The sequence below is a fragment of the Microtus pennsylvanicus genome, chromosome X, assembly GCF_037038515.1.
Source record: "Microtus pennsylvanicus isolate mMicPen1 chromosome X, mMicPen1.hap1, whole genome shotgun sequence".
Taxonomy (NCBI): Eukaryota; Metazoa; Chordata; class Mammalia; order Rodentia; family Cricetidae; genus Microtus; species Microtus pennsylvanicus.
Genome location: NC_134601.1, coordinates 27,952,738 through 27,964,990, shown reverse-complemented (window position 1 = coordinate 27,964,990; position 12,253 = coordinate 27,952,738). Strand labels below are relative to the sequence as shown.

The following is a 12,253-nucleotide window of genomic DNA, read 5'->3' as shown; positions in this document are numbered from 1 at the left end:
CCGGCATGAGTCTAACCAGTGTTCTTCTCAAAGAGGAGAGCCATGGTGTCTGCCAGACTGTCTTTTTCCTCCCACAATTCTGTTGTCTGCCACGCCCATCTTAGGGCCGCCCTATCAAATGCCAAGGCAGATTTCTTTATTTAATCAATGAAAATAAGAAATAGAAGACCCTCCTACACCATGTGACCTGGTAATAGAGTGCAAAAAGCAAATTCTTGAATACATTTCTCTAACATTAAATAGAAAATTCTTGAATACATTTGACTAACATTTGTAACAGTGTGTGAAATCAGCTACTTTGTTACATGAGACTGTCCAGTGCCTTCCTTTCTAGACTGACTTTTTCTTCACACATAAGAAAGTTCTTCACCAAAAGGAATCACTTGCCCTCTCTTGCACTTTGAGCTACAACAAAAGACCACCTTTTTAAGACCCTTAGCCATGTCCCTGAGATTGAAATCCTAGAAACGTCAAGAAAGTGTAACACTTTTTAAATCTTAGTCATCAAGGTATTTTATCAAAAGACAATGCCATGAAAAGTGTACAAGATGCTGTAGCAAAGTACCATATTAGGTAGGTGATAAGCAACAGTTAATTTGTTTCTGATTGTTTTAAAGTTTTTGCTTCAAAATTTTCCTTATTTTGTGTATTCATATGATACTACATTGTTTTACAATCCAATTTATCATACTGTTTTCTTTTTATCAGTGCTATGTAGGCATTTCAGAGGATTTGTTGTCATTCTGGCAGTAGAAGGAAAATTTTAGGAACTTTCTGACTCTTTTATGTGTTACAGCATTCTTAATCCCCTCCCCCCATTTTGTCTTTTTCCATCATTAACAAATTTTCTTAAATGTTTCTCCTATCCACATCAATTTATTTTCTCAGAGTCTGTGTGTTTCAAAGACTGCAGTCTTAAACCCTCCATATTGTTTATTTGATATGCATTTGATATGCTTTTTTTGTAACACATACTCATAAATCATATTACTAAGACTCATTGTAATATGTCCATACCAACCTCCAGGTTACAGGAATTATATCTAACTGTGTTTTGTCACCCCAACCCCTGCCACCTATCCTAGACTTTTGAAGTCATTATTCCATGATCAGATTGACTATTTAATTTCTACTTTCCACGTGTCAGACAACATACAGCTTTGAGTTGAACAGTTTTGAAGTCTTTGCCCCAAACTGCCTTATTTTGATTTTATGTTTTTTTCATCTTTAGGATTAATTTATGACTAATGTTTCTAAATGTTTTATGATCAACTTTAAGTTCTTAACCATCTTCCTTTATGTGTATCTTGTAGACGTTTGGTGTCTTCATCTGCCACAAATATAGTGATGGGAGTGAGAAAAATCAAGGGCTAGATTGTCATTCTTTTTCTCTTTAATCACAATTAATTTGATGTTTTAATATTTACCATTGTACCACTTTGTAGATTTATCTTTTTCTTCATCATAGCTTATCTACTACTGAGGGGAGGGAAAATACTGGCATTCATAAAGATAAGTGACCAAAATTGTTTTCTGCTTACTTACTACCCATTTTGATGACATTTTACAAAATACAGACTATGTATACATGGGGGAGAGAGTAGTAACACACACATAAACACATACGGCTATAAACTCAGAAGTCTATTTCTATTTTGTGTCTTTAGTAGAAGACACAAAGAGGTGGTGGCTGATTGATTTCTCTTTTAAATCATTTCTTCTTTACTAGCACAGGTTGCAAAGAAGACCCTATGTGTTTTCCCAGAACTTCTAAATGTTTCTCCTCCTGATGCAGGTTCACAAAAATGGATGCAAAGAACCCCAAAACTCTGATGGATCTTGCTATACAGTGTTTGCTGAGACATGAGTCTGCAGCAATCCATGCTCTGGAGTATATTCCAAGAGATCTTTTTATTCCATTGTTCATTGCTGCCTTCAAGGGTGGGCATAAGAATATATTGGGTGAGATGGTGAAAGTTTGGCCCTTTTACTGTCTCCATCTTGGGACATTAACTCTACGGGAACCTCATCGTGAACTCCTGATAGCCATGATTGAGAATCTTCCACTATATCCTGCAAAGAACTCTTCTTCTCGGTAAGACTGTATAATAGAGATATGGTAAGACAAAGGAGGTCTTAGAACGAGTAACTAGTGAATGCAGAAGTTTTATTTGTAAGACTCAGCTAAAACTTGGAAACACATTAAAGACTGATGTCTTCAATATTCCTTAGGAAATCTGTTATTGAGGATTCTATTGATAGGTTTATGTAATGGGTGTTACTTAAGAGAAAGACAGGAGCTTTAAGACTGGAGGGTATTTAAGGTGTACAAAGGATGGGAGAAGAAGAAGATGAATTTTCATGGCGAAGACTTGTTGGTACTTAGTACAAGGAGTACCAGCTATGGATAAAAGGATTTGTTCCTATATGTCATCATTGACTCTTCTGGGTTTCATTACTGTTTGCTATTTCTCAGATGTTCTATCTCCTCTTACCCCTACAGGAAACCTAAACTGAGGATCCTAGATTTAAGACAAGACATTGACTGTAGGATCACATGCCCTGAAGTCAGAATCAATCCACCTTTCTGTTTTCACGCTTGTACTTACTCTGAAAACTCTGTCACGAGAATGGAAGAACAGTTTTGTTTGACAGATTTAGAGTCCTCAATTCATTTACCCAGGCCTATAGAATTACTAATGGATCTTTCCCTGGATGGCTCTTTAATGGAAAGGGAATATTCAATGTTGCTTATGAGGAAAATTAGGGAGAGTTTCGGTGCTTTGCACATATGCTGTCGAGATTTGCAAGTTGATAAATTGGATGACTACAAATGCACCCTGAGAATTCTTGATCTCAACTGTGTTAATCAGCTGTCAGTTGATAAGGGTTCACTGAGTGATATCACCAACATCCTGTCTCAGATGAGCCACCTAAAGAGCCTTAGTCTGTTTAAAGTCACTTTTAGATCTCTGAGTGGGAATGTCTTTAAAAATTTCCTTAGTCATTTGCAACGTATGGAAAACCTTAAGAAACTCAAATTGTATTCGTTCAGTCTCAAAAACCATCTGGACAGCGTGCTCAGGTAAGAGTTTCAGACAGGTTTCTGGGTTTCCCGGATAAGTCTTGGGACAACATAGAAAATATTCATGGATATTCCTAAACTCCTCAAAGCCTTTTATGATTTCCACTCTGTCACTTTTGGGAATTTGAAACTGGAGGAGGAATTACAAAAATTAAGCAGCCAGCAATTTAAAGATATGTGCAGAAATATGAAGGTGAAAAACCACTAGCCCTCTAGAAATGAGAATAAAGAGGAATTGAGATGGTGGAACACTTTTTTCTATAGCACTGATGCCAATGGTTTACAATGTCAGATCACTTTACTAATATGTAGTCACCAAGGTATAGGCCATGAAAGTAGAGGATGGTATTTAGGGACCGACCAAAGGTAATTTTCAGTTGATTGCTCTTTCTGATCCCTTTCCACTAAAAACGTGAACTGAAATCTACAATGGATAATATTTTAAGTATCAAGTGTGTTAGTTTTTCTCTTAATATTTCTTGAAATAATCAACTATAATACCCTTTACACATTCTTAATATTAAAAGAAATAGTATCTCAGTGCTGTACACAAAACTTTCAGCCAGGTTTGGTGGCACAGGATTTTAATCTCAGCACTCGGGAAGCAAAGACAGGCAGATTCTCTGAGTTCAATGAGGTATGATCTCTATAGTGAGTTCCAGGACAGCCAGGACTACATAGTAAGTTACTGCCTAAGAAATTTTCTCCAGAGTCATGAAACTATTAAGCAAACAAAGTAAAGATTAACTTATTAATACCCATTTGTAGTGCATGAGAAAAGTGGTTTATTCTGGATATAAAGATATAGTGTTTATCATTCAATCCTCATTCTTAAGAAGTTTTATTGTTGTTTTCTCCCTACAGAGTTCTGCCACTTAACCTGGATGTTTTGTATCTGTCATTCTGTGATATATCGTACAGAGACTTCAGATTTCTAGCCCAGTGCCCTCAGGTTTCCCACGTAAAGATGTTGAATCTTAGTAACAACCCAATGAATTGGGATGACTTTGTACCCTTTCAAACTCTTCTGTTAAATCTCTCTGGTACTCTTAAGCATCTAGAGATAAGTCATTGCCTTATAAATGATTCTGCAATCTCTGTTCTTATCCCTGCCCTAGTTCGTTGTACTCGTCTCCGTGTCCTGGGCTTTGCTGCTAACCCCATCACAATGCCTATGCTTGTGCATATCATGCATAGTTTAACACCCTTGATGAGGCTAAAATACGTGATATATCCTATCCCTATACATTGCTATGAACGATGGCATTTTCAGGGCCGATTAGACCGATGGAGGCTTGCCATTGTACAACTACAACTGAAGGCAATGCTACAGATTGCAGGAAGGAATGACATGAAATGGATCACTTACCCATAGTAAATTTCACAGTCTTACACCATTTCAATATGGTATGTACTACTTAAGTACTAAATGTTATTTCCTAAACTCATATATGCAATATAGAAGGTTCTTACATTGAGGGAAATTACACCTAGGGAAAATAGATACATAAACTAAGTAGTATGCAGAATAATTTAGAAAAAAATGGAGGACTTTGAGAATTCCTGTGTATCTCTTGTATACTATCAATATATTTCATTTTACTGATCACAGTGATGTGCATGTAATACAGGATGATCAACTCCTAGTTTGCTATATTTCTGCTCATACTGTTCGTTCAATTGTTGGTACACCACACAAATCAGAACAATGACAGCCTTTCCTGCCTATATTTGAGGATATGGTGGTGGATTTTTTATGAGACAATGTTTCCATCCCCTAAGTTACTATAGGCGGTTTTGGTTGCTCTGGGGAAACCGCCAAGATTTAGTAGTGGACAAGGAAAGCAGGCAAGCAGAGGCTCTGATGTTTCAGTATAACCTCAAGAACATAATTATAATTGGACAATTCCTTGATGTAGGCCAACTGTAAAGTTTCCACTACTTCCCATGAAGTCTTCAGTTGGGTGTCTAGCCTTTGTCACATGATTTTTTAGGTAGGACTTAGGATCCTTGCCATAATATTCCCCCTACTGTAGTTCCCCTATTCCACTCCCAGTTCTGTCAATCCTGTACATTTCCTTAGCTGTATAAGTCATTCCCTATATACAGCTTGTTTCTCTTTTCCATTAGCTGTGCCCCATTTGCTATGATGCATACTAGCCCTGTTTGAGTACTGAGTCTAACTGACTTTATACTCCAAAATAGAACACCATTATAAATTCAGTTTGCACATCCTAGAATTACTTAGAAATGGTGTATGTAAAGTAGGTAATTAAGAATTTACACAGGGCTAAGGAAATGCCTCAGTCACGAGCACTCCTGTGTTCAGCTCCCAACCTAGCATTTGTGTAAAAAGCTGAGCATTAAAGAGCACACTTGTAACTCCAGTGTTGAAAAGGTGGAGGAAGGAAGATCATTAGGGCTACATAGCCAGACATTCTAGCAATATAGTGCATTATAGTTCAGTGAGAGATCTGCCCTCAGAAAATATGTGTAGAAAAAGAAAACAGATACTGACTTTACTCATTCATGTTTGAGGATGAGCACATGTGTGCGCACACACAGTCAAGTGCATGCACCTTCTCCAACACATGAACACAGACACATAACAATATCTTACTCATATTGTTAATTTCTTTAAATGCATACTGCATCACAAGTCATGGTAAAAATACAAAATTAGCTTTTGTTGAGATGCCAAAACAACTGCATTTCAGACATTCAGTAACAAAAAGAATAGATAGTAAGTAATAATTTATATATAATGACCTATTGAAATAAATTAGTAAATGCAATGGCTTAATTCTTTACATTGTTTTCTTTTTAAAGTGAGATCATTTCGGTTTCAGTCTTAAAAAAAAGTAATTGAATTTTGTTATTAGTAGTGATACTGGTAAATGTTTCAAACTATATATAGAATTTATTTCCAAGACAGGGTTTCTCTGTGTAGCATTGAAGCCTGTTTTGGAATTCACTCTGTACGCCAAGCTTAGCTCAAACTCCCAGAGATCCACCTGACTCCACCTCCAAAATTCTGGGATTAAAGGCATGGACCACCACTGCCTTGGTTCATACTATATTTTACAGGCAAAATGTAATAAGAAAATGGCAAGGCAGTTAATATTTGTTTTTATTAATTTTATTTTGGTGGTAACACTATATTTCTAAATAAGAAAAAGAATGTTAAAATATGCTGTAATTCATATGTCATAATTAATTTGTGATATAACATTTCAAATTTGTACACATTTTTCATAATGCTTGCATCATTATATAATGCACAAAATTTCAAAAACCAACTAAAATACCATTGTAATGAGCAATTTACTTTTATTGTTTACAAGGTAAAAATGGAAATTATTGGACAGTTTGTATTAAATAAAATATTAAAATTAACTTTACCTGTTTCTTTGAACTTTGTTTTTTGTGTTTTCCATATGGCTGTCACTATATATTCTGAGATCTTGTGCTCTCAGAAGTACGGATCTGATTAATGTGTTCACAATATAAGAACACTAGGGAATTTGAAACTGGACCTATATTGGCATAGTTTCTCTCTCTGTCTTTCCTTGGTTGCCGTGTTTCTGTCAGAAACTGCGCTCCGAAGTGAAAACTAGACCCTACAATGAACAAAGAACTTGGAGTTTATTCCTGTCGAACTGACATTGTGAATGGTATTCCTGGAGACTCCTGTGCAAACAGGTGCTCTGGATACTTTGTTTTCTATAGATTTGAAAGGTAACCTAAGTGTGTGTACTTTATTGTTTCTATATGGCTGTGATAAAAACTTCAAAAGCAACTGAGAAAGGAAATGAAGTCCCAATCTCAGGCCATCATTGGGGAAAGTCAGAGTAGGCATTTGAACAGAAGCAGAGGCAGGAAAGATGGAGGAAAGCTGCTTAGTGTCTTTCTGTGGCTTGTTGAACAACATGTCTTGTACAACCCAGGACCAGTTGCCCAGGAAGCACTTCCCAGAGTGGGCTGGGCTCTATTTCATCAACCATTCATTAATCAAGAAAAATGTCCCACAGACTTGCTTACAGGTCAATCTGGTGGAGACAGTCCTTCATCTATGGTCCACTTTCTCTCCATGACGCTAGTTTCTGTAAGTTGACAAACTAGCCACTACAGTAGACCTCTGCCTTCTTGAAACACATACATAGCTTCTAAACCATAACCTTTCCCTGTTTATTCCCAGTACCTTTCGTTACTATCACAACATAAAACAATATGACCTTCAAAATACCAAATCCTTTAATTTTTCCAGTATATTAACAGTTCAAGGTCTCTTTGAACTTTCAAAGTTTCTTAACTGTGATTTCTTATATAATTAAAAATAATTTCATAAAAATTCCATAATGAAACCTAATATTTGGGGGATGATTTAAATATATGTATTTATATATTCAAAGTATTTTAACATTTTGTCACATTTGATATGCAAACACGTGTGCGTGTGTGCTTTCAGAGACAAATTGTAGGAGTTTGTTCTTTCTGCCAGGTGGGTGCAAGGGATTGAACTCATGCAGTCAGGTGTGGCAGGAGATGCCTTTACCTGCTGTTCTATCTCCCTGGCTCCTTTAACAGGTGTTTAAGAAGTTCAAATACCTTCTTTTGTAAGACAGCATAAATTTATCTAGTTCCTAATTATGTGTGATAGATTAACATACTTAGTTTGTATTTTAATTTGTTATAAATCATGTTGTGTAAACCTAACAGCAAAGTGTTTTCTCCCCTCAGTCTTAATTTCCAGAATTACCATTTGTAAGTGCAGAAACTTAAATATTCCACCAGGAGGCCTTAAGTGAACATTTCCATATGTACACTTTAGTTAGAGCCAGCTGAGATAAAGGCTTTGAATAATGGATTTTTCAAGAGCCATAATAATTACAGAAGGGACTGGAGAGATGGTCAGTGGTTAAGAACACCGGCTGCTCTCCCAGAGGACCTGGGGTTTGATTTCCAGCACCCACACTGTGGGCACAACAACCACCTGTACCTCCAGTTCCAGAGGATCTGACCCTGACTTCAGGCCCCTTTGGGCACTGCACATACATGGTACACAAACATCCATGTGGGAAAAAAAACAATACCCATAAAATAAAAATAGAAAGATTTAACGTACAGACAACAACCCCTGGAAATCCAAAACTCACAGTTTGAATTAGATTTATTGGCAATAATTTAGAATGATATGGAATTTGAAATAATAAAAGATTGTAGCTTCAGCAGTATTTGTGAATTCTGTGTAGAATACCTAGAGACAAATTGTGGTCCATCTTGGTGAATTAAGAAAAAGTTGATGTGATATGATACACACTGTTAGGTATGTATTTCTGCTTCACCAACACTTCCACGTGAGTCTCACAGATGCAGCTGTACTTAAAGTGAAATTCTGGTACCTGTGCATGTAGGTAAGACTTGATGGCACAAGTACACATTAAGGTCAGACTTTTCCCCCATCTCCAATTCCAGATGTATCTCCATGTTTCACTTGTCCTAGATGTCCGCTCATGTTCCTCACATGGCTGTGATCTGAACTCTGAAATCACTACTGTTTGCCAGCCCTATAGCTTGACCCACCTGGCCTAGATGAAAGGCCAGAGGAAAGACCTGCCCCATGCAGGGAAGCCTCGACTCTGTGGTCTCAAAGCTCAGTTGCTTACACCTCGCAGCTACTCCTTCCAGTCCCAATCACATCTCTCCAACCAAGGAAAACCCCATACCAAACTGAGAGGCCCACAAGTGTCAACGTCTGGTGCGTTGGGGTCTCTGGGTAAGGGTCTCACGCAAATCAGGGCACAGGATGCAGAGTATGAACAACTGCATAACAAGCTTTAGTTCGTATGGTTTTTATACAGACTAAAAGGCATTACCTCAACTCGGGACCCCCCTTTACTGGCATACATGATCATGAGAAACTCTTACCTCACTTTGCAAGAGACAATGTCTCAATAAATAACAGTAATTAAAAAGAAATGAAGTACCTAGAAACAAGGCAAAAAGTATACAGAAGCAAAGCACTTGTTTATATCAGGTAGAGTGTGAAGAACTGAGCTCAAAGGCCACTTCCTTATCAAGGGTACAGATTCTGACGGAACGTTTGCGAAAGGGCAAAAAAAGTATGCTTTCATGTATGCTTGGTGAGCCAAGCAACCATTTCCCAACTTCATCCCATCTGTCCCAGGAGGAGCCTACACTCTAAGCCAGTTGTGTCTCCACAAACAAAGCTCAGAATCATAGAACAGTGTCCTGCTGCAATGGCCCCTTCCCCATTGCAAAGCTGCCCCTTAGCTTCAAATAATTCCGGTGTAAAAATCTCTGATTATTAGCTAAGATTTTTAATTTGACATTTCCAGCAATACTTATTTTTTTTTCTTTGCCTGTCACAATAAAATTTATTATGAAAACAGGCTGCTGTGGGGACAGAGGAAAAGACAAATACATCTGGGTTAGGTGGCTCAGGTGAAGTAGTGCATATTCTTCACATTGATGCCATATTCCCTGAGGGCAGGGGTCAATTCCTCCATGGTTAGGGTGTACTTGCGGTCCTTGCTATTGCTTCGGGACCTGCCAGAGGCTGTGTCCTTCATTTTGCAGTGCTGTAGGGCATCATTAGCAATATCTGAGATGAATTTCTGGGCAGCTAGTGAGATGAAGAGGATTATGCGTGGGTCTGAAGCTTCAAAGCCAGCACGGTTCTGGTAATAACCAGTCACTGCATCTGGGATCGCAGGGGTGTAATCCTCCAGCTGCATCAACAAGTCCACCAGTGGCGTGCTGGACACTATGGGCTTCACTTCTCCATTGGCCGCGCTGGGCAGGCCATAAACCTTGTTGAATATTGCCTCTTCAGAGGGAGCCATGCTGCCTGCTGCCACCTAGGCCTGCCCGCTACTTTCCGCTGGCTCCAGGCTCGTGCCACTATGGGTGCTGTGCGCATAGTAGAAGCTCCAGACCCGGGTCCCCCTGCCATCCCCGCGGGGCTGGCCTTGTTCTTTGTGGCTGTGCTGGTGGGGAGCATGGTGTGAGCCAACACAGGAAGCGCTGGTCCCGCGACCAAGGCAGCACAGGCCTGAGCCACCTCGGGGTCCGCGCCTGAACCACTGCAGCTCATGGGGCTAGTGGGAGAGGCAGCGAACCAGTATATTTATTGAAGAGTATGTCACAGTGCCCTGTGATTTCTCTTTTAGCATGTGCAAGTACCTGGGACTTGGTATCATGTCTTTCACCCAGCTCTTTGTTTCAATACCCATTGTTGACACACTGGCATCATTCCCCCATCCTTCACTAGTTTCTGGTTAAATAGATTGTTTTCCAAATAGTCTCCAAAATTAAATTGCTCAGAGGAGCTGCCTCAGTGGTTAAGAGCACTTGCTGCTCCTCACAGATGATCTGGATTTGGTTACCAGCACCAATGGAGGTTGGTTCACAAACCTGTAACTCCAGAGCTAGGTAATCTGACACCCTGTTCCCAGAGCTGTGTGTAATTGCACTTGCATGTTCAAATGTACACATCACACATCTATATATAAACAAAGTTTTAAAAGTTAGATTGCCAAGCAAAACTTGAAAATATTTTCATATAATCATGTAAAATGTGAATATTCACGGAGAATTTTTTCATTTTGTTCCTATTTTTATACTAGGATATAGAATTCCCTAGGATAAAGCTTCATTAGTTGACTTTCAGAAACCTTGAAATTTTCCCTCTGTTTGGCCAAGCTTATATAGTCTCACCCTTTAACTCAGCTCCTACAGGAGAATCCAGCAAACAACATCATATAAAAATGGTATAACTTTGCCCAACTGAAGTCTGAAGTGGCCCTGTTTTCCAAAAGAACAGAAGGTTCCGTTCACCCTGAGCTAAGCATACAAGGAAGACCCACAGTTTGACCTTGGTAGGATAGGTCATCTTGAAGTGCAGAAGCTGCAGTGATTTCTCCAGCTTTTCTCTCCATGAACACAGCTCTCAGCTCAGCTCACGGGAACTTATACACTACGGTATAGAAGGAGGTTTTGACTGATTCTACAATTGCCAACAGTGCGTCATCAGACCTTGGATTTGAATGTGCTATGGTTTTTGTCTTTGATACCTCCATATTTCTTGTTTGCTCCCTTTGTTGTTATTTTGACATTTTAATTAGTATTAGTACATAGATATAAAGTGTTTGGAGCCAATATATCTCCAATTCCCTCCCCTCTATTCCTTTCGTGGCAGTGTGTGCCTGGATCACCAGAACTGACACACAGAGACTGGAGGACCCTGGGACTCGCTTACCAGGCCGTCCAGCAAAATGGAGAGCTGCAGATTCGGGAAGAGACCCTCTATCCAAAAATAAGGTGAAAAAGTGATCCGAGAAGACATCCCAGTGTCACCATCTAGCCTCCACACAAGATACACACACACACACACACGCACACACACGGACATCTAAAAAGAAAGTAGTCCTCTGACACTTACTTGCCTTTGGTTCCCAGAGAGGGACATGCAGGTAGAGACCTTACCCTCTGGAGTTGCCTAGCCTCCAGTTCAGCAGACATATTTTAAAAACAGCTTCAACAGTACTTGGTGGCTCGCACATCCGATCCCAGCACATAGGAGGGAGAATCAGGCAGATCTATGTGAGTTCAAGACTCCCATGGTTTATGTAGAGCACTCCAGGAGAGCCAGTGAGACCTCCCCCCAAATTTTTTATTATCACTGCTCCAGTCAAAAGCCAAATTGAGGGGCTTTTCCCATATATGTGCCTACCCCATTATCCTTGTCTCTGTGGGTCCTCACAATTGCTGTTGGGGTTAATGGTGTGTTTTGACTCTGTTGTGATTTTTGTTTCCTTTTTTACCTGCCCCTTGTTCTTCCTCCATCTGCATATCTAGATAGCATGGATCTGCTCTCACAATGCTCCCACTGTCTCCATCGCTGTCTCTCTGTTCCTTTCTATCCACCCCCCTCTCTCTGTCACTGTCTCTCTCCCATCCTTTTGAAGACAAAACACCAAGAATAGATATGTCCTTCTCTGTTAAGATTCTGGACTTCCCAGAGACTCTCAACAGAATACACTAGGACTTCTCTCCCACAGTGCAATGGTGTCCTCTCGCCAAGACCACAACCTTATTTTTCTCTAACCTTGTTCCAGTTTACTGACAGTCTGTTAGTTACTTTAA

At 39.3% G+C, this 12,253-nt stretch overlaps 1 protein-coding gene and 1 pseudogene across 1 annotated transcript; one reads left to right on the top strand and one right to left on the bottom strand.

Annotated features, from left to right (window-relative positions):
• The first annotated feature begins 1,805 nt into the window (after nt 1–1,805).
• Nucleotides 1,806–4,460, top strand: LOC142840287 (melanoma antigen preferentially expressed in tumors-like). The gene is made up of 3 exons (XM_075956877.1): nt 1,806–2,095; nt 2,504–3,085; nt 3,950–4,460. Exons 1-3 carry the CDS (start codon nt 1,806–1,808, stop codon nt 4,458–4,460), a joined length of 1,383 nt encoding a protein of 460 aa, XP_075812992.1.
• Nucleotides 4,461–9,546: 5,086 nt separating this feature from the next.
• Nucleotides 9,547–10,202, bottom strand: LOC142841054 (transcription initiation factor TFIID subunit 10 pseudogene; annotated as a pseudogene).
• Between the last annotated feature and the right edge of the window lie 2,051 nt (nt 10,203–12,253).

Coding starts and splice junctions, on each gene's coding strand:
- LOC142840287 (XM_075956877.1), top strand. CDS start 1,806: ATGGATGCAAAGAACCCCAAAACTCTGATGGATCTTGCTATACAGTGT. Junction 2,096..2,503: donor GCAAAGAACTCTTCTTCTCG/GTAAGACTGTAT, acceptor TTACCCCTACAG/GAAACCTAAACTGAGGATCC. Junction 3,086..3,949: donor CATCTGGACAGCGTGCTCAG/GTAAGAGTTTCA, acceptor TTCTCCCTACAG/AGTTCTGCCACTTAACCTGG.